Source organism: Pyrgilauda ruficollis, unplaced genomic scaffold, assembly GCF_017590135.1.
Source record: "Pyrgilauda ruficollis isolate IOZ18807 unplaced genomic scaffold, ASM1759013v1 scaffold149, whole genome shotgun sequence".
Lineage (NCBI taxonomy): Eukaryota > Metazoa > Chordata > Aves > Passeriformes > Passeridae > Pyrgilauda > Pyrgilauda ruficollis.
Genome location: NW_024513543.1, coordinates 565,014 through 584,097, shown reverse-complemented (window position 1 = coordinate 584,097; position 19,084 = coordinate 565,014). Strand labels below are relative to the sequence as shown.

Here is a 19,084-nt window from a genome sequence, read left to right as displayed (position 1 = left end):
CACCAGGAGTAAAACCACCCCAGACACCGACAGGGCACTTAGCCAAACCCCGAGCCTGGGGGGTTTAAAGGGCTTGTGCTGAAGCGGCTTCGTCACAGCTGACAGCTTTTCCCACTCTGGAAAACAAACACATCCAGGCACGACTGCCGAGTCACGCCCTGTTTTCTGCCTCAACAGCTCCCCGTTCGAACCCACACCGGCTCTGAGTCACAGAGCCCTGCAGGAACCTTCAGCCCATGTAAATCAATATACCTGGTTCACGTCCTAGCAGCAGGGAAAACAGTTTTACCTGAACCCTCCTCCCTCCACAAGAGCAGCAGAGAGGTGTTTGTGCCGCAGGCCAGGGCACAGGAGAATCCCTCAGCCAAGCCCTGTTTGCTCTCAGGAGCTGTGCTAGACACGGCAGTAAAGCTGGGGGTTTTTTCTCAGTATTTTCTCTATGAGTGCAGTAGAGTCACTCACCGTGGCTCTCTGAGTCACACCTTATCAAGGTGAGCAGTGCCTGACCCTCAGCCCCATCTGCACCACCCAGTTTTCAAATTCAGCCCCGCAAACACAACAGTCAGAGAAAAAGGACAGACACCCTTCCAGCAGGGGCTGGTGTCTGAGTGTCCCAGCACAGCCCCAGGGCTCTTCACTCTGCTCTGGAGGCAGAAACACCACTCCTGAGCAATACCAGGCTCACAGTCCCTTTCCCAAGCACCTGCACAGCATTGCTTCAACCCTGGGTATGGGGGTGTTCCCAAAGCAGAGTTATTCCAGCAAAAATCATTTACAGTACAGGCATCAGCTCTGATGGTTTTCCTTTAGTCTGGCAGGACAAATTTTGCTATAAATCAGAGTCAAATTAAAAGTTTCTGACTATGCTGCCATAATAATATTTCTTTCCTGTGACACAACAGTTCTCCCTGCAGACAGAGGAAACTTGTGTCTGTATTTCACAGGATGCTGCTGGATGTGAAGCTGTGTCAGAGCAGGGAATAATTTGGGGTTGGATGCTGCTGTTGGAACTCAGGACCAGCATAAAGAATCTTTCTGGTTTTCTCCTGCTCTTTACAATCTTGTACCTGCTCCTGAAAATTTCTCAGTTCCTGGAAACGGGCATGGAAGAATTATTTTTTGAGACAGAGCTGACAACCCATCATCTCCTGTCTTACACCACAGTGATGCCACCATCGTTGGTGGTTTCCAGTCCCCCTCCCAGCCCCGGAAGGGTCGGGCAGGTCCCTGCAGAGCCAGGGAATCCCCTTTTCCCGGCCGGGGGCCAGGAGGAAGCGCTGAGTTCCCAGTTCTGCCTCCTTCTCAAGCCTTCCCCGGGCGCTGTCCGGGCTTCCCTGGAGAGGGCAGCCGAGCACCGCTGAGCTCCGGCGGTGCTGCCGAGCCCCTGAGCCGCACACGCTGCCCCAGGGGAAGGAGGCAAAGCGGGATTTGGATTTAGAGAGGACGGGGTGTAACCGCTCGTGATGCCACCGAATGAGGGAACTGGGATTCCAGCAGGAGGGAAAGTTGAGTTCCCAGCTGGAGAACCGAGGTGCTGGTGCTGGGATGGGGCCGTGGGGTCGCCCTGTGGGTGGCAGAGCGAGGTAAGGAGCATCCAAGGGGTAAGGATCCCATCTTTGCTTCGCTTCCAAGGCTCCTCACTACAGCCTGTGTGGTTACATCCAGCTACAGTGTGGCCAGCTCCTTTGGGATTTGGGGCCAGCTTGCCTGTCCCCCCTGACGCGGTGATATTGTCCCTGGTATCACCCGGCAGGGAAAGCTGTCCCTGCTTTCCAGAGACACCAGCACAGCCCAGCCCCAGGCTGCTGCCCAGCCGAGGGGGAAGTGGTCACTGGAGGAAGGATGGACGGGAGCAGATACAGCAGCGACCACAGCCTCTGCACCCCTCTGACCACAGGGATTGTGTAGCTGAAGACCTGAAGGCATTTTCCTTCCACTTGAAGAGGGAAAATCACCTCGTTCCTCTGGCATGAGCGGACTGTGTACAGAGAAATTGAGGGGCACAGGTGAGATTTGTGTTGCTCGTGGAGCTGCAGGCAGACAGCAGATTTCTGAGCTTGCCCTTAGACCTGCACACAACCAGGTACATCCAGATTTTTTCACGTCTGCCTCCTTGCTTCTTTCCTCCCCATACTTTTCCGTGTTCCCAGAGAAATCAGGAGGAGAACCTGAATGTCTCTTGCCTCAAACTCTGCAGCTACATGGACAAATGAGAGGGACTGGGAGGACAATTTCAGCGAGCCAGAGGGTTTGGGTGGTTGTAGATGTGGCACGAGCAGGCAGCAGAACACAGCACCCAGAGGAGAAGGGAGGAAGGAAAAAAAACTCGACACACATTCTCCGAAAGAATGTGACAGAGAGCAAGGAAGCAGAGGAAGGATTCACACTGATGGATTTCCAACCCAGGGGAATAAACCAGAATGGTTCAGCAAACCCAGACGAAACCAGAAGTGCCGTGAGAGGAGAGGGAAGCGGGCGCTGTCCACAGCTGCAGCAGCTGCCCTGAGAGCCGGAGTGATGGGAAGCCCCAGAGCATCGGTGGGGAGGTGAGTGGTTTGTGTTTGCTGACCCACAGCATCCTGCAGCCCTGGGCCCTTTTTTCACACTGGAACACATCACCCCTGAGAGCCCTCGGCGCTGCCATGCACAGGGCAGGATGGGATGGAGATTCTCTGCTGAACGGGAGATTCCTGGGGTTCTCTGTAGCTCTTTGGGGTAAACTGCAAGGCAATGTGTAACAGAGGGTGGGAAACTGGTTTTTAGGATGGATCCTTTCTTAAGGAGAAGATGAAAGGTAAGTGCTTCGTAGCAGACTGTGGGTTAACTCTTTACAGCTGATTTTGGGAATTTTTAATGTTGGAACTGGAGTGACAGGACAAGGGGGATTGGTTTCCAAGAAATCCTTCCCTGTGAGGGTGGGGAGGCAGAGGGTGCCCAGAGCAGCTGTGGCTGCCCCTGGCAGTGCCCAAGGCCAGGTTGGATGGGGTTTGAAGCACCCTGGGACAGTGGAAGGATGGCACTGGATGGGCTTTAAGGTCCCTTCCAGCCCAAAGCATTCCCTGATTCTCTGTCAAAGGTATTTCCAGATGTCTCATGGGGATGTGATGCTGAGTTCAGTGTTTATGATGGTTTTGGTGCAGTGAGAGGAGCTCTGGTTTGCCCTGCTTTGTACCCAAACTGGCACTTGCAGCTGCTCTGCACCCACCCCATCCTGGGTTTCACTGTCCCCTCAGGCAGTCACACATGGGCAGAGCTGATAAATAATCAAATAATCTTCAGGGTGACATTTGAGGCAGACAGGTCTTACATCAGGGAGGAAATTCTACTCAGTGTCATTTAATGTGGTCAGGACTAACCAGGGTGAACAGCTAATTCCAAAATAATGGAAAAACTTCTGCAACTAAACCAGGAAATCACATATAAACTAAAATGTTTGTAAAGCAAAAGATACTTTTTGCTTGTTCAGCAAGTGAAATTTGCAAGCATTAGTGACAATTTTTTGCATAAATCACCACACTTGTTCGTAGTAGGTGATCATTTAAGACATTTTCTTATACTGCAAAGCTCAAAACTCTCAGATATTCTGAACATGAAATATTCAAGAGCAGCGCTTTCAGAGTGCTGCAGGCACAATGCACTGGCTGATTGCAGCAGGAAAATTTAATTTTACATTATCTAAGCGAGTGGTACGTAACTTTTTAATCAGCAGGATGCTGTGATGGCTCTGTGAAGGCAGGAGCCATCCCAAGTGGAGCAGGGATGGTGCTGCTGCTGCAGGGCACCGCCAGCCCGACAGCTGGAAGCAGTCACAGCGAGGAGCTGAGGAGGAAAAGGACTTCTTCATTTGTAAATTTAATTTCCCCCAAAGCCAGTTGGAGCTATTAGGCTGGAGTGAGCGGGCTCGAAGCAGATCTGATGGGAGGGGAGCTTTCACTTTGCAGTCACTGGGGCTGTATCAGGAATGTGTTGCATTCCCAAGTATCTTACCTGGGTTCTGTTCCTAATAACTCACTCCTCATTCATTCACTGTTGTTTGCTGGGGCTCTGCTCTTGTTGTTGGGGGGGTTCCCTATTGCAAGGACACGTTATTTTGGCAAAATATTCCCTACCCTGGGCCTTCCTGCTGGCAGGAGATGCTGTGCTGTGATCAGAGAGTTCATCCTGTGCAGAAGCTCAGGCTCAGCTGCTGCACTTCCAGGGAACCAGCCCCTGTGTGCCACAGCCCTGGCAGCTAAAGGAGGGCCAGAAGGCACTTGGCTCTTTCTTGTTGAGCTGAGCTGTCAGCCCGTGGGACTCCCTGGGCTTGCCAGGCTGGATGCACAGCCATGCCTGGGGCTGGAATTCCCCAGGAGGTGGAGATGCTGCTCTTGGAAAGGGGGTTTCCACCCTGGAGGTGGGATTTGCCCCATGGAGGATGCTGCAGGTCAGCTCTCCCCCAGGAACCACATATGGGCTGGCACTTTTCCCAGGAGCTAAGCCAGGCAGGGGGCAGAGGCCACGGTCATACAAATCTAGGGGCCCATCTGACAAGAGGAAAATGTCCCCTGGGCAGGAAAAAGCAGCTTTGTGGCCAAAAAAGCAAAAAAACAAGGGACAGGCAGTGCAAGGAGAGGAGCTCTTGGCACTGCCTGTGTTTTCACGCTCGTGCAGAGGAGACCTTTTGCTGGAGCTCTGTCCTTCCCTCATGGACACAGGAGCTGCAAGGAGGGTCTGGGGAGCAGAGATCTGTCCTTGTCATTCAGCCTGAGACAGAACAGGGAAAGGAAGATCAGGGCTGGCTGATTGCTGTGAGCCCAGTACAGACTTTGAACCTGAGGCTTATCTGAGTTTTTTCAGCTTAGTGGAGAGAGCTGGGCCAGGACAGGCAGCACAGGAGTTATTTTAACATTATAAGCAGGTTCTCTCCCCTAGCAGCATAACATCAGGGATGGCATTTTGCTGCCTTCACTCCCTTGCCTGGTGTTCAGTGGTTTCCAGGCTCCTAAGGATGTTAGTTGGATATTGCACAACTGCAGGTTTGAGGATTTATGATGGTCCTGGGAATGCTGGCTGCAGGTAATGGATGCCAAGGTGATGCTGGAAACTGCTTAATGAAGAAATGTCTTGGTTTGGATGCTGGAGTTTGGCTGGGGAGGTTTGGAAACTCGAGGCAGTTGGTCCCTGGTGAGCCCTGCTATATGAGAAGTCCATCTGTCTGCTAAATCCATCTCTCTCCAGAGGGAGGGATGTTGTCAGGTTTAATAACAGCAGCTGGTAATTCCTGCTGCCTGTGAGGTGTTCCTGGGAAGGGCTGCAGGAAACGAGAGCGCTGAGATCCGAGGGCAACATCCTGCCCCTGTGTTGTTACCCCATGCAAGAGCCTGATGTAAGAGGAGGGCAGCTTGCTGCAACACCCAGCCACACGTCAGCCCAAAGTCCAGGACTCCTCCAGCCTGGAACACCAAGAAATCCCAGTCAGGATTGCCCTGCTCTGCCTGAAACCTGCACTGAACTCCCTGCAGCCACTGCTGCCCCAGCCCTGACAGGCAGCACGAGTCAAATGTGGGGCTGGGGCTCTTCTCTGTCACCTCCTGGGCAGCCTCTCGAGTCATTTGGGGTATTTTGCAACTCCTGAAACACAGGAAGAGAGATGAGTGTTGGGGGAATCAGTGGGGAAGGAAGTCCCCAGGCCATTATAAACCCATGTTTGATAAACCCATCCCTGCTGAGATGTCACGCACAGAGGTTTGCTGGGCAGTGCTGGCTGTTGTCACCTCCAGCAGCAGCTGGATTTCACACAGCAGGCAGGGGAGCCACAGGTGGGGTGGCAGAGGTGGCTGGAACCCACAGCCCTGCCCCTGCTCTGTGGCTGTCACACATCCTGGCCGTGCCTCGTGTGTTTGGGACATTTCCTCTTTCACAAGAGAGCCCAGGGCAGCGAGGGACAGTGACTTGTTTGTTCTGGGGGAAAGGGAACGCTGTCAGCTCAGTGCTGTCCTCCAGCAGAGGGAACTCACGATCCCATTGCCTGCATGAGGGATCCTGGAATCTTTTGGGAAGCGGGGTCCTGTTCACTCCTGTGAATCCTGGAGGAGTATTAAGAGCTGGCTCAGGATTTGTACAATTTTCAGCGTTGCTGCTTCCCTCTTGTGGTGTATCACCGGGGTGGTACAGCCAGAGTGCCCCTGGGCTGTGGGAAATGGGTCTCAGCCCAACAACCAGTGGGACAAAACCTGGGGAAAGCATGGAACTTGGTTCCAGCATTTGGGCTGTGGACCTGAAAGCAGCTCTCTGTGGGCTGATTTCATTTTGCTTGCTTCCCTCTAAAGGGAGGGAAGTGTCTGGGGTGAATTCATTGCTTGTTAAGTCCTCTTCACCTCCACCTTTTTCAGAGCATCTGAAGAAGTGCAGAAGGAAGCAGAAGGCTCTCTGTGAGCTCCCAGCTCCAGGTAACCACCATGGATTCCTGCAGGATACCTGCAAACGCCTCCAAGTGCAGTGGGAACACCATGGAGTGCTTCATGGTGCTCAGCACGCAGGCACAGAAGATAAGCATTGGCATCCTGTGTGGCCTCTTTGGGACAATGTGTGTTTTTGAGAACTCCCTGGTGCTCTACCTGATTTTCTCATCCCCTGGGATCAGGAAGAAGCCTTCCTACCTCTTCATCGGCAGCCTGGCCCTGGCTGACATCCTGGCCAGCATCATCTTTGTCTGCAGCTTCGTGAACTTCCACGTGTTCAACGAGGTTGGATTCTCCAAGGAGGTGTTCCTGCTGCAGCTGGGAGGGGTTAACACGTCCTTCTCTGCCTCCCTCAGCAGCCTGCTGCTCACAGCCCTGGACCGCTACATCTCCATCAGCCGGCCCTCGGAGTACAAGCTCCTGATGACCAGGAAAAGAGCCTGGACAGCCCTGGCAGTGCTCTGGGTGACCTGTGCCACCATTGCTTGCCTGCCCCTGCTGGGCTGGAACTGCTGCGTGCTGGATTCCTCCTGCTCCGAGCTGTTCCCCTTTGTGGATGACAATTACCTGTCGGGCTGGCTCTGCTTCGTCGTGGTCCTGCTGGGCTGCATCGTCTACGCCTACGCCCACGTGCTCTGGAGGGCTCGCCAGCACGTGGCCTACATGGAGAAGCACCAGGCACAGGCAGGGAAGCAAAACACCCGGATGAGGATGGACGTGATGCTGGCCAAGACCCTGGTCATGGTGCTGGCTGTCCTGATGCTCTGCTGGTCCCCCGTGCTCGTGCTGATGATCTACAGCGTCTTCGGCAGGCTGAGCGACCGCCTGCGCAAGGTGTTCGCCTTCTGCAGCACCCTCTGCCTGCTCAACTCCATGGTCAACCCCATCATTTACGCCCTGCGCAGCAAGGAGCTCTTCTCCTCCCTGAGGAGGGTGTTCTCCCACTGCAGGAGGCAGCTGAAGGCCCCTGAGGAGAGCCCAGAAGCAGAGAGCACCCACAAGTCCTCCGTGATAGAGACCGTCTGCGAGGACACCCATACCATGTAGGGAGGCACCACTGGGAGATCCACCCACTCAGCCTGGAAGGAACAGTCTGGATCACTTTTCTTTTTATTTTCTCTTCTGATGGGAGTTGAGGGATCAGCTGTGATGTGGAGACAGCTCCTGCTGATGTCACCCTTCAACGCTGGGACATGAAGTGCACAGACTTTGCTCTCAGGCACAGGCTGGGATTGTTGGGATGTCCTGTGCAGGGCCAGGACTGGATGATCCTTGGGGTGTCCCTTCCAGCTCAGGATATTCCATGATTCTGTGATCATCTCCCACCAGGGGAGGTTCAGGTTGGACATCAGCAGGAATTTCTTCATGGAAAAGGTGGTCAGGCTTGGAAGGGCCTGCCCAGGGAGGTTTGGAGTCCCCATCTCTGGCACTCAGTGCTCTGGGCTGGTGACAAAGTGAGGACTGGGCACAGCTTGAACTCGATGGTCTGGAAGGGCTTTTCCAACCTCTCACTGGGGCTTCAGGACTTGGCCAGAGCTGGGGCAGACAGGACCTTGCAGGCAGCACATTTCTTCAGGCAGGTTTCAGGAGAACTGACCGAACCACACGGGTGTTTGTGGGATGTTATGTGATTAAACATACAAGCCATTTTCCAGGGTTTTCTTCCTCTTCTTTCCTGGTGTACAAAGTTCTCCAGGTGACAAGTTTAAGCCCAAACTGGGGCAGATACTTTGAGCATGAGGAACTTGATTGGGGTTGTTTTTCTGCAAATTACGCAAAAGCAGCACTTTTAGCTGAATGGACAATGAAGTGGGATAGGGCCCTTCACCAGTGACCTGGAGCAGCTGGGCTCCTGCCAGCTCCCAAAATGCCTCCAACAGGGATGAGCCTGGCTGGGACATGGCCACGAGGCCCTTGCACTCTGCCCTGTGTCCCAGAGGATGAACTGCCCAGGCTCCCCAGGGAATGGGCACAGCCCTGAGGCTGCCAGAGCTCCAGGAGTGTTTGGACACCACTCCAGGGATGCACAGGGTGGATGGTTTGGGTTGTCCCCAATGTCCCTCCATCCCTCCCCAGGATATTCCCCGGTGTCTCTCCATCCCTCCCTGGGACATTCCCCCATTATTGGGTTATCCCTGGTGTCCCTCCATTCCTCCCTGGGACATTCCCCAATTATAGGGCTATCCCCGATGCCCCTCCATCCCTTCCCTGGGATATTCCCCAGGATTGTTTGGGCTATCCCCGATGTTCCTCCATCCCTTCCCCGGGATATTCCCCGATGGTTGATGCTATCCCCGATGTCCCTCCATCCCTCCCCTGGGATATTCCCCGATGGTTGGGGCTATCCCCGATGTCCCTCCCTCCCTTCCCTGGGATATTCCCCGATGGTTGGGGCTATCCCCGATGTCCCTCCCTCCCTTCCCTGGGATATTCCCCGATGGTTGATGCTATCCCCGATGTCCCTCCATCCCTTCCCTGGGATATTCCCCGATGGTTGGGGCTATCCCCGATGTCCCTCCCTCCCTTCCCTGGGATATTCCCCGATGGTTGGGGCTATCCCCGATGTCCCTCCCTCCCTCCTCGGGATATTCCCCGATGGTTGATGCTATCCCCGATGTCCCTCCATCCCTCCCCGGGATATTCCCCGCCGTGCCCGCGGGCAGCGGTCGGGCGGCAGTCTCGAACCCGCGGCCCCGGGGAGCAGCGGCATGGGTGACGTCACGGGGCCATGGCGGCGCTGGCCCTGGTCGCTGTGGCGGCCGCGCTGGGCCCGGGCCTGGCCGAGCCCCGGTACCGCCCGGACTGGGCCAGCCTGGACGCGCGGCCGCTGCCGGCCTGGTTCGACCGGGCCAAGGTGGGGGTGTTCGTGCACTGGGGGGTGTTCTCCGTGCCGGCCTGGGGCTCCGAGTGGTTCTGGTGGCACTGGCAGGGCCAGCACGATGCCGCCTACGAGCGCTTCGTGCGCCGCCGCTTCCCGCCCGGCACCACCTACGCGGAGTTCGCGCCCCGTTTCACCGCCCACGACTTCCAGCCCCGGCAGTGGGCACGGCTCTTCCAGCGGGCCGGGGCCAGGTCAGCGCCGGGAGGGCCGGAGTTGGGGTCCCTGAGGGGATGAGTGCCATGGCCGGGGGGTCCCTGAGGGGATGGGAGGGTCCCTCAGGGGATGAGTGCCATGGCCAGGGGTCCCTGAGGGGATGGGGGTCCCTGAGGGGATGGGGGTCCCTGAGGGGATGGGGGTCCCTGAGGGGATGGGGGTCCCTGAGGGGATGGGGGTCCCTGAGGGGATGGGGGTCCCTGAGGGGATGAGTGCCATGGTTGGGGGTCCCTGAGGGGATGAATGGTGGGTCTGGGAGTCCCTGAGGGAATGGAGGAGCCGTTTCTGGGAATCTGTGAGGTAGTGAGAGCCCCTGGTCACTGAACACATAGAAGAGCATCCCAGAGGGAACAAGAGGGGGTCTGGGGGTCCCTGAGGGGATGGAAAAGCTTGGGAAGCATATGGAGCTGTTCCCAAGAGGATGCAGGGGTCTCTGAGGGGATGGGAGGGGCAAATCTGGGGATCCCTGAGGGATTGGGGGTCCCTGAACAGTGCTGGGCATCCCTGAGGGGTCATGCCCAGGATGCTGAGGAGATTGCAGGTCTTGCTCCTTGCTAAGTACTTACTGTTCATTCTTTCCCAGCATTAAAATCCACTAAAAGCCTCTCTTATTCTTGTATTTGCTTCTAAATCCAAGGGAGAGTGACAGAGGGCTCCTCACAGGGTGGTTATCCAGTGCCTTGCTGTTTTAGTGACTGACTTTGCAGTGGAGCTGGGAAATATCTCATTTGTTCCTTTGCCATCCCAACCAAGTCCTTTTCTCCCCTCAGATACGTGGTCCTGACCACCAAGCACCACGAGGGCTTCACCAACTGGGGGTCACCAGTGTCCTGGAACTGGAATTCTGTGGATACAGGGCCCCACCGGGACCTGGTGGGAGAGCTGGGAGAAGCCCTCAGGGAGAGGTACAGCCCTGCCAGGGAGCTCTGCTTTGAGAGCAGTGAATCCTCCTGGCTCTGCTTGACAAACAGCAGAAAACCCCGAGTTCAGTGTGAGAAATGGAGTGCTTGCAAATGATGAAAAATAATAAAGCCAGTAATTTAATTTCCACTGCTTCTTAATCCCCACTGAAGCCTAATTCTTCCCTCTGTGTTTTGTCCTTCAGCAACCTCCGTTATGGGCTGTATCACTCCCTGATGGAGTGGTTTAACCCTCTCTACCTTGCTGACAAACAAAGGGACTTCAAGACCCAGAGCTTTGTTTTAAAGAAGACCATGCCAGAACTTTATGACCTTGTCTTAAAGTAAGAGCCACAACCAGTTCAGAATCACCAGCATTTCCTGGTTTCAGTTCTGTAGAGAAAGCTGAAAAGTGGGTGCAAAGAAGAGAAATGTTGATTTTTGCCGAGGCAAATTCTCTTTTCTAAGCAGTAAGGATTTGTGGTAATTAGAAAAGGAGTTCACTTCTAACTCCAACTGTGGAAAGTCTAATCTGTAGAATAACCAGGGACAAATTTTTCCTGCAAAAGCAATTCTCTTCAATCCTGCCTTTGTGCAGGGTGGCTGGATGTGGAACAAACTGTTCAGTATTTAGTAGAATAGAAAAGTGATTTCACTGGGAATTTGCATCCTTTCCTTGCTTCCCCTTGCTGACAAAAATAAAAGGTTTGGGCTTGTGGGTTGTTGTCCCAGCTTAAGAATGTGCCTCATAATCACTTTTGAGGTGCCAAATTCTGAGTTTTCTGAAAGAACTGCACCCTCTCTTGAGCTGTGGATCAACACCTTTTTCTTTGCTGTTGCAACAACGTCCCTTAGAGCTTTGTGTGAAACAGAAAAGGAAGCAAAAACCTCCTGGTGATGCCAGGCAGTGGGAAGGGGAAGTGTAACGACCCCCTACCCAAGAAACACAGTGTGGCAGGAGCAGATAATCCATTTGGAAACAACATCTATCTCCCTTAGATACAAACCAGACCTGATCTGGTCGGATGGGGACTGGGAAGCTCCAGATTCCTACTGGAATTCCACCTCTTTCCTTGCCTGGCTCTACAACGACAGCCCCGTCAAGGTACCACTGCCTGCTGCCCCTCCTGGCATTGGGTGGGTGTGGAAGGGCAGGAAGCCCTGGGATGTGTGATCAAACAGAAACCTCCTTGACTTTTGGCAAATGTATTTTATTCCCTGACAAAAAGAGCACCTTGACTGTGCTGCTGTGCCAGCTCCACTGACCTTTGCAGGATACTCGGCTTTGTTGCCTCAGCTCCCACCTGAGTGAGCAGAGGGAGGGATTCAGCCTTCTCAGGAGGGTTTCCATTACACTGGGATTCTTTAGGTGCTTCCTCAGGGGGGTGGCTGCCAGCTGGACAGCCCAGGAACAAAAGGATCTGTGCCCTGAGCTGTTTTTCCTCTCTCAGGACACCGTGGTTGTCAACGATCGCTGGGGTCGGGGCTGCTCCTGCCGCCACGGGGGTTTCTACAACTGTGCTGACAAGTACAGGCCAGGCACCCTGCCAGAGCACAAGTGGGAGATGTGCTCCTCCCTGGACAGGCTCTCCTGGGGCTACCGCAGCAACATGAGCCTGGCTGAGGTGATGGATGAAATGAGTATGATTGAGGTGAGAAACCTGAAATGGAAATAGCCTGACGAGGGTTGCTGGGAGCGAGAGGCTTCTGGAGCAGCTGATGAGGGTAAAACTCCTCAGTTTCTGTGCTCTCTGAGGTGAAGATAATGTTATCTTGCTTTATCTGCTGCAGGAGATGGTGCAGACTGTGAGTTTGGGTGGCAACTACCTCCTCAATGTGGGACCTACAAAAGAAGGGGTGATTGTGCCCATCTTCCAAGAAAGACTCCTGGCCCTTGGGAGGTGGCTGGACACCAATGGGGAGGCGATTTATGAATCCCAGCCTTGGAGGGTGCAGATGGAGAACACCACAGACACAGTCTGGTAAGGGCTCTGCTGCTCAGACAGCTGATGTTTATTTCTTACCTTTTCCTAAAGTTGGAGTTGGGGGAAGTAGGTGACCCCTGTGTGGTGACAGAGGGCAAAGCAGTGTTCTTGTGCTGTCTGGAAAGGTCAGGTTTGTGTCTGGTGCCCTTCACCTGCTGAACTCCTGCTCTCTCAGGTACACCTCCAAGGGACCAGTGGTCTTTGCCATCTTCCTGCTCTGGCCTCTGGACAGTGTCCTGCATCTCTCCTCACCCATTCCATCCCCAGGCACACAGGTGAGGGGCTTAACACACACTGAGAGCATTTGGGGGCATTTGTGGGCTAGGAAGGGCCAGCCTGGATTTGTTTGGGAGGTTGTGTGCTGTGGGCTCCTTGCAGCACCCCAGGCTGTTCCCCAGGCTTTGGCTGACGTGGAACGTGGCACAGGAGCTGCCAGGGAGGATTCCTGTCCTGGAGTGTTTTGATGCTGCTGTTGCAGGGGAGGGAAGCAGGTCTCCCCAGAGCAGGAGTGGCTGTCCTGCAGCCCAGGTGCAGTGCCCTGCTCGTGGCAGATGTCACCGTGACGCAAATGTTGCAGTGTCCTTTGCTCTGAACAAACAGGGGCAAAGCATCAGCAACAAACAAACCCCAAACAACAAACTGCAGCCTGGTGTGGCCTCCAAACACCCCTGTGTCACCCCCTGTGCCACGTGAGCCATGGCTGGGGACCTGCAGGGGCTGTGGGCTGTGCACAGGGGGCCTGCTGAGCTCCAGCTGAGTGTCCCCTTCCTTCCTCTGCAGGTGACACTGCTGGGGTTTGGTGGCACTCTGGAGTGGCAGAACCAGCCAGGGAAAGGGATGCTCATAACCCTGCCCTACATGCTGCCATCTCCTCTCCCTCCTCAGTCTGGCTGGGTGGTGAAGCTCGAGGGTGTGAAGTGATGCCTGTGGGGGGACACAGCATCTCCCACTGCCTTTCTTTTTGATTGAACCCAAGAGGAATTTTATGTTTCATGTTGAATACATTATTTTTCACTTGAGAGAATCTCTCCTCCAGTCTCTGTTGCCTTGTGTTACTTCAGTGTTGGTTGGAGCAGTTGTGATCAGCTGCTTCCATGATGAATAAATCCAATGGAAGCTTGCTGGAAGAGATCTGGAAGAAATCATCTGTTAAAAAATGATGCAAATCCATGAACAAACTTTTATTGATATTCTTCTAGAGACAGCTACAACAAAAGGTTTTGTTCTCAGTGAATTTAAGAAACTCCACCATTGTGAACTGCACTTGTGACTTCTGCTGGCACCCCTGAACTTGTGACCTTGGAGTCCCGGTGAGAGCAGGTTTGAACGTCTCAGAAAGGGTCGAGCAATGTGAGTGTGGGTGATGAGGCTGCTCCAGACAGCGCAGGCTGTTGTGAAGGCACCACAGCGCTGCAGGCAGGCTGTGTTTTGTTCCTGCCCCAGCCAGGACACTGGGAGCCGAGCTCCAGCAGCGCCCCGGGGCAGGCCCACGTGCGGAGCCGCTGCCGAGGCGCTCGAGTGACGAACATCCAGAGAACCGGCCGCGAGTGCCAGAGCCGCTCACAGGAGCGCCGCCCGCTCCGCTGGTGACGCCCTTACAGACAAAAAAATGGGACAAACAGGGACAACAGAGCGATGGCCTCTTTGCCTCACAACCCCATCACGCCGGTGACCCCTGGCGCGGAGCGGGGCCCGCCCCAAAACAAACAGCTCCGTGTTTGCTCGGCGCACCGGGCAGCGCCGAAGCCGCCGCTATAAGTGCGCGGCGGGCGCGCCGCGGGGCAGTGCCGGAGGGAACGATGCCGCTCTGCGACACGGGCTGCGCGCCGCGGGACGGCGCCTGGGGCCAGGTACGGCACGGCTGCGGCCGGCGACAAGGGACAAGGGACACGGGGCACGGAGCGGCCGCGGCCGCAGCGCCGCGCGGTGCCGGTGCCACGTGCGGAGCGCTCACGTGGCCAGCGGAGCCACGCCCCCCGCCCGGCGGAGTCACGTGCAGGGGGTGTGTGCGGTCACGTGAGCGCGGCGGACATGGCGGCGGCGCGGCGGCTGCTGCCGCGCTGGGCGGGATCGCTGCGGCCCGTGAGGGATCGGGGGGATCGGAACTGGGGACAGAGGGACGGAGGGGATTGGAATTGGGGACACAGGGAACGGGGGGATCGGGACCGGGACAGAGGGACTGGGGCACAGGAACCGGGGGGATCGGGACCGGGACAGAGGGACCGGGAGGATCGGGACCGGGGACAGAGGGACCGGGGGGATCAGAACTGGGGACAGGGACCGGGGGGGATCGGGACCGGGACACAGGGACCGGGGGGATCAGAACTGGGGACACAGGGACCGGGAGGATCGGGACCGGGACAGAGGGACCGGGACAAAGGGACTGGGGGGCACCGGGACAGAGCCAAGCAGGGCCAGGGTGGGGGGATCGGTACCGGAGGCAGAGGGACCGGGGGGCACCGGGACGGAGCCAAACGGGGCCGGGGTGCGGGTACCGGGACCGGGCCAAGCGGGGCTGTGGCTGGGGCACAGCGGGCCGGGCTCCGGGGCTCGGCTGACTCTGCTCCCCGTGCCAGGTGAGCTCCGCTGCGGCGGCGGGCGGGGCGTACCCGAAGCGAGTGAAGGTGGTGGAGGTGGGACCCCGCGACGGGCTCCAGAACGAGAAGGTAGCGGCGGGTCCGGGCTCCCCGCCCCTCCCGGGGCCGTTCTCAGCCAAATCCCCTCAGCACCCCCCAGTGGGGCGGCTTTTCTTTAAATGCTGCTTTTTTTTTTTTTTTTTTCAGTGGTGGAAGAGTTTATTGTGTAAATAATAACAACTTTAAGTCGTTTTTCTTTTCTTCTTCTTCTTAGAATCTTGTGCCCACCTCAGTGAAGATCAATTTAATCAACATGCTGTCAGAGACAGGGCTGCAGGTCATAGAGGCCACCAGCTTCGTGTCCCCCAAGTGGGTTCCTCAGGTCAGTGTTCAGACAGGATTTGCAGTGGTGTGCTCTAAAAGTACAATGATCCAGTGGTTCTGCTTGCTCCCAAATCCCTGTTACTGGGCAAGAAGCAGCAGAGCAGTTAAAATATCCCAGAGCTCCCTTTGGACCCTGGCAAGAGCAGAGGGACAGACAGGTCACACACAAAGCTGTTTGTGCACATTGGCCTGGCTGGGTGCCCCCTGAGCCCTCAGCCTGCAGCTCTGTTTGCTTTGAGATGCTCTGATCCCCACACATTTCTGTTCCCTTTACAAAAAGGAGTTTCAGTGATGATTTTGTGACAGGCAGCTGTGACCCTCAGAGATGTTTCTTTGCTTTGCAGATGGCTGATCACACCGAGGTCCTGCAGGGCATCAACAAATCCCCTGGCATCAGTTACCCTGTGCTGACTCCAAACCTCAGGGGCTTCCAGGCAGCGGTAAGGGCTGGGGAAAGCCAGCATCCCCCCACACTGGGCCTTTGCAGCCCCACCTGCTCCTTTGCTCCTCTGCCTTCACCCTTTTCAAGGCAAGCTCACATGTGTCCTGCTGGTTTTGCTGCAGAGTGAGCTGAGGGAAGGGTTGGGTTCTTCGGGGGGAAATGGTTTTATCAAATGAGAGAGCTGTGGTCAGAGATTGTAGATCACAGAGACTTTGAGGTGCAGAAGAGCTCCAAGATCTTCCAGTCTGAATAAACAGGGCAGATTTGTTTGGGAACAGAGAGCTTCTGTAAAGGGAGGTGTTTATGGGGCTGGTTTGAGACACCTCTACCAAGAGATGCCTCTGAAACCCTTGAATTAACTCTTGGCCATGAAATCATGAAGTTGTGGCTCTGTTTGGCATTTCCCTCACAAGAAAAAAATCCCCTGGCTTTGATTTAAGAAGTTCTGGGGTAACTCAGGGCTCTTTTCCAGCCTCAGTGGTGCTGTGGTTCCAGTTCAGGATTTTTTATTTGCAGGTGGCAGCAGGAGCCAAAGAGGTGTCGATCTTTGGGGCTGCATCTGAGCTGTTCACCCAGAAAAACATCAACTGCTCCATCGAGGAGAGCCTGGACAGGTTTGAAGAGGTCATGAGGGCAGCGAGGGAAGCCAGCATTCCTGTCAGGGGGTAAGGCCTTCCTGCTGGGATTCACCCACATTCACTCTGGAATCGTCCAGAATCAGTTGGGGTCAGATTTTCTTGGCAAACATCCCAGATGGATCAGCACAGATCACACCCCCAGCAGCCCTCTGGGCTCATCTTGGCAAACTTTACACCCATGGAAGAAGAGATTGGTGAAATCCTGTGACCTTTGGCCACTGGAATATGAAATTGATTCTCCCACCTTGCAGACATGGAAGATGCACAAGTCCTGGCTGGTTTGTCCAGTGGAATCCCACTGCCCTTTTCCAGCTAAAAGTTTGTTGTTTTTTTTTTTTTTAACCACAGGTATGTTTCCTGTGTCCTTGGATGTCCCTATGAAGGGAAGATTTCTGCAGCTAAAGTTGCAGAGGTGAGTCAGAAATACAGCCAGAATTCCTGATTTATTTTGAGGGATGCAAAGTGGGCACTGGGGGTTATCCAGGATATAAGGGGGATTTATGAGGGAATATCCAGGTTCTCAGAGGCTGAATCCAGCTGAAACAGGGAACTGAGGGAGGTTTGGACACCTGTGGGTTTTTAATTGTGGAGAGGAGTGTCCAGAGAGGTGTTAATAATTCCCCAAGAGGGAATTATTGTACAGCAGGAATCAGCTCTGGGAGGGAAGGAGGAGTGTCCAGGGGAGCTGGAATCAGCTCTGGGAGGGAAGGAGGAGTGTCCAGAGGATTGTGGTGCAGCTCTGGGAGGGAAGGAGGAGTGTCCAGGGTATTGAGGTAGAGCAGGACTCAGCTCTGGGAGGGAAGGAATGTCCAGGGGATTGTGGTGCAGCTCTGGGAGGGAAGGAGGAATGTCCAGGGGATTGTGGTGCAGCTCTGGGAGGGAAGGAATGCCCAGGGGATTGTACAGCAGGAATCAGCCCTGGGAGGGAAGGAGCAGTGCCCAGGGGATTGTGGTGCAGCAGGAATCAGCCCTGGAGGGAAGGAATGTCCAGGGGATCGTGGTGCAGCAGGGATCAGCCCTGGGAGGGAAGGAGTGTCCAGGGGATCGTGGTGCAGCAGGGATCAGCCCTGGGAGGGAGGATGCCCTCTCAGTGCCCGTGCTGGCTGTGCCCAGGTCTCCAAGAAGATGTACTCCATGGGGTGCTACGAGATCTCGCTGGGGGACACCATCGGCGTGGGCACCCCGGGCAGCATGAGGGAGATGCTGGCAGTGGTCATGAAGGAGGTGCCCGTGGGGGCTCTGGCTGTGCACTGCCACGACACCTACGGACAGGCCCTGGCCAACATCCTGGTGGCCCTGCAGGTGGGGTCCCTGCTCTGCACACTGCTCCTGGCACTCACACACACCCTGAAGCCCACCTTGTCCCACCCCCTGGCCAGCTGCCACTGCCCCAGGCTGCTCCCAGCCCCATCCAGCCTGGCCTGGGGCACTGCCAGGGGCACACAAATGGAGCAGCTTTCCTCGGGGCTTGCTTGGGAATTGCAGATTTTGTGTTCCCAGGGCAGCCCCTGACTCGGGTCTGTTTGCAGATGGGGGTGAGCGTGGTGGACGCCTCCGTGGCTGGCCTTGGGGGGTGTCCCTATGCCCAGGGAGCCTCTGGGAACGTGGCCACAGAGGACTTGGTGTACATGCTCAACGGGCTGGGCATCCACACGGTGAGTGGCACCAGGCTCTGCCCAGGCCTCAGCTCAGGAGCCTGAGCGTGGTGGGGACAGGACAGGGGGAATGGCTGCCCTGTGAGAGGGGATATCAGGGAAAAACATTCCCTGGGAGGGTGGGCAGGCCCTGGCATGGGTGCCCAGAGCAGCTGTGGCTCTCCCTGGAGTGCCCAAGGCCAGGATGGACGGGTGTGGGGCACCTGGGATGGTGGGAGATGTTCCTCAAGGCATGTCCTGGGATGGTGGGGAGATGTTCCTCAAGGCATGTCCTGGGATGGTGGGAGATGTTCCTCAAGGCATGTCCTGGGATGGTTGGAGGTGTTCCTCAAGGCATGTCCTGGGATGGTTGGAGATGTTCCTCAAGGCATGTCCTGGGCCTTTCCCGTGCAGGGGGTGGATCTCCAGAAGCTGATGGACACAGGCACCTTCATCTGCAATGCCCTGAACAGAAAAACCAATTCCAAGGTGTCTCAGGCCTCCTGCAGACTGTGACACTGAGTGGGATTTCTCCTTGGAGCAAGAAATGGAGGATCCAGCCCTGGCTGGGATTCCTGTCTGACTTCCTGAGCTCAGCATTTGAGAGGAAGCTCAAAATCCACCAGAATCAGGAAGAAGTGAGAGAATATCCTGTGATACTTTGTTCTGTTGGACCTTGGGGCTGCCCCCGTGTGCCTTGGAGGGGCGGGGAGGGGCAGAGGAGAGCTCAGAGCAGAGCAGCAGCTCCTGCCTGCAGAGCCCAGGGCGAGCACAGCTTTAGCAGCTGGAGCCTGCCTGCAGCTCTGCCTGTCCCTCCCTCCCTCTCTGCCCTCCACAAACAGCCAAAGGCTGAGCCCAAACCCCCCTGGTGCTCCCCTGGGATCCCTCAGGGCCGTGCTGCTGCACTGGGTATCTGTTGTAAGATACCTCAGCACACCAGGAGTAATAAACACATTATTTAATAATCTGAACTGTGAAGAATTTGATTCAGC

The 19,084-nt window shown here is 55.7% G+C and overlaps 3 protein-coding genes across 4 annotated transcripts; all 3 read left to right on the top strand.

Moving 5' to 3' along the window:
• Positions 1–1,383: 1,383 nt before the first annotated feature.
• Positions 1,384–7,740, top strand: CNR2 (cannabinoid receptor 2). Of its 2 annotated transcripts, XM_041460878.1 has the most exons (3): positions 1,384–2,006; positions 2,151–2,546; positions 6,372–7,740. In XM_041460878.1, exon 3 carries the CDS (start codon positions 6,438–6,440, stop codon positions 7,485–7,487), a length of 1,050 nt encoding a protein of 349 aa, XP_041316812.1. In that variant the 5' UTR covers positions 1,384–2,006; positions 2,151–2,546; positions 6,372–6,437; the 3' UTR covers positions 7,488–7,740. The 2 variants fall into 2 exon arrangements, with proteins under 2 accessions (XP_041316812.1, XP_041316811.1); XM_041460877.1 differs by having other exon boundaries at positions 1,384–2,546.
• Positions 7,741–9,161: 1,421 nt separating this feature from the next.
• Positions 9,162–14,263, top strand: FUCA1 (alpha-L-fucosidase 1). Its single transcript, XM_041460869.1, has 8 exons — positions 9,162–9,512; positions 10,305–10,439; positions 10,640–10,777; positions 11,433–11,538; positions 11,885–12,085; positions 12,225–12,415; positions 12,594–12,693; positions 13,199–14,263. The coding sequence occupies exons 1-8, from the start codon at positions 9,169–9,171 to the stop codon at positions 13,337–13,339; spliced, it is 1,356 nt and encodes a 451-aa protein (XP_041316803.1). The 5' UTR covers positions 9,162–9,168; the 3' UTR covers positions 13,340–14,263.
• A 171-nt stretch (positions 14,264–14,434) lies between these two features.
• On the top strand, positions 14,435–19,063 carry HMGCL (3-hydroxy-3-methylglutaryl-CoA lyase). Its single transcript, XM_041460879.1, has 9 exons — positions 14,435–14,500; positions 14,995–15,084; positions 15,269–15,376; positions 15,723–15,818; positions 16,337–16,485; positions 16,807–16,870; positions 17,572–17,760; positions 17,988–18,113; positions 18,507–19,063. The coding sequence occupies exons 1-9, from the start codon at positions 14,450–14,452 to the stop codon at positions 18,606–18,608; spliced, it is 975 nt and encodes a 324-aa protein (XP_041316813.1). The 5' UTR covers positions 14,435–14,449; the 3' UTR covers positions 18,609–19,063.
• The last annotated feature ends 21 nt before the right edge of the window (positions 19,064–19,084 follow it).

Excerpts from the sequence above, each read along its gene's own strand:
- CNR2 (XM_041460878.1), top strand. The coding sequence starts at position 6,438 with ATGGATTCCTGCAGGATACCTGCAAACGCCTCCAAGTGCAGTGGGAAC.
- FUCA1 (XM_041460869.1), top strand. The coding sequence starts at position 9,169 with ATGGCGGCGCTGGCCCTGGTCGCTGTGGCGGCCGCGCTGGGCCCGGGC. Across the intron at positions 12,086-12,224 it reads ATGAAATGAGTATGATTGAG|GAGATGGTGCAGACTGTGAG; the intron begins GTGAGAAACCTG and ends TATCTGCTGCAG. Across the intron at positions 12,694-13,198 it reads TTCCATCCCCAGGCACACAG|GTGACACTGCTGGGGTTTGG; the intron begins GTGAGGGGCTTA and ends CTTCCTCTGCAG.
- HMGCL (XM_041460879.1), top strand. The coding sequence starts at position 14,450 with ATGGCGGCGGCGCGGCGGCTGCTGCCGCGCTGGGCGGGATCGCTGCGG. Across the intron at positions 16,871-17,571 it reads CTGCAGCTAAAGTTGCAGAG|GTCTCCAAGAAGATGTACTC; the intron begins GTGAGTCAGAAA and ends GGCTGTGCCCAG. Across the intron at positions 18,114-18,506 it reads ACGGGCTGGGCATCCACACG|GGGGTGGATCTCCAGAAGCT; the intron begins GTGAGTGGCACC and ends TTTCCCGTGCAG.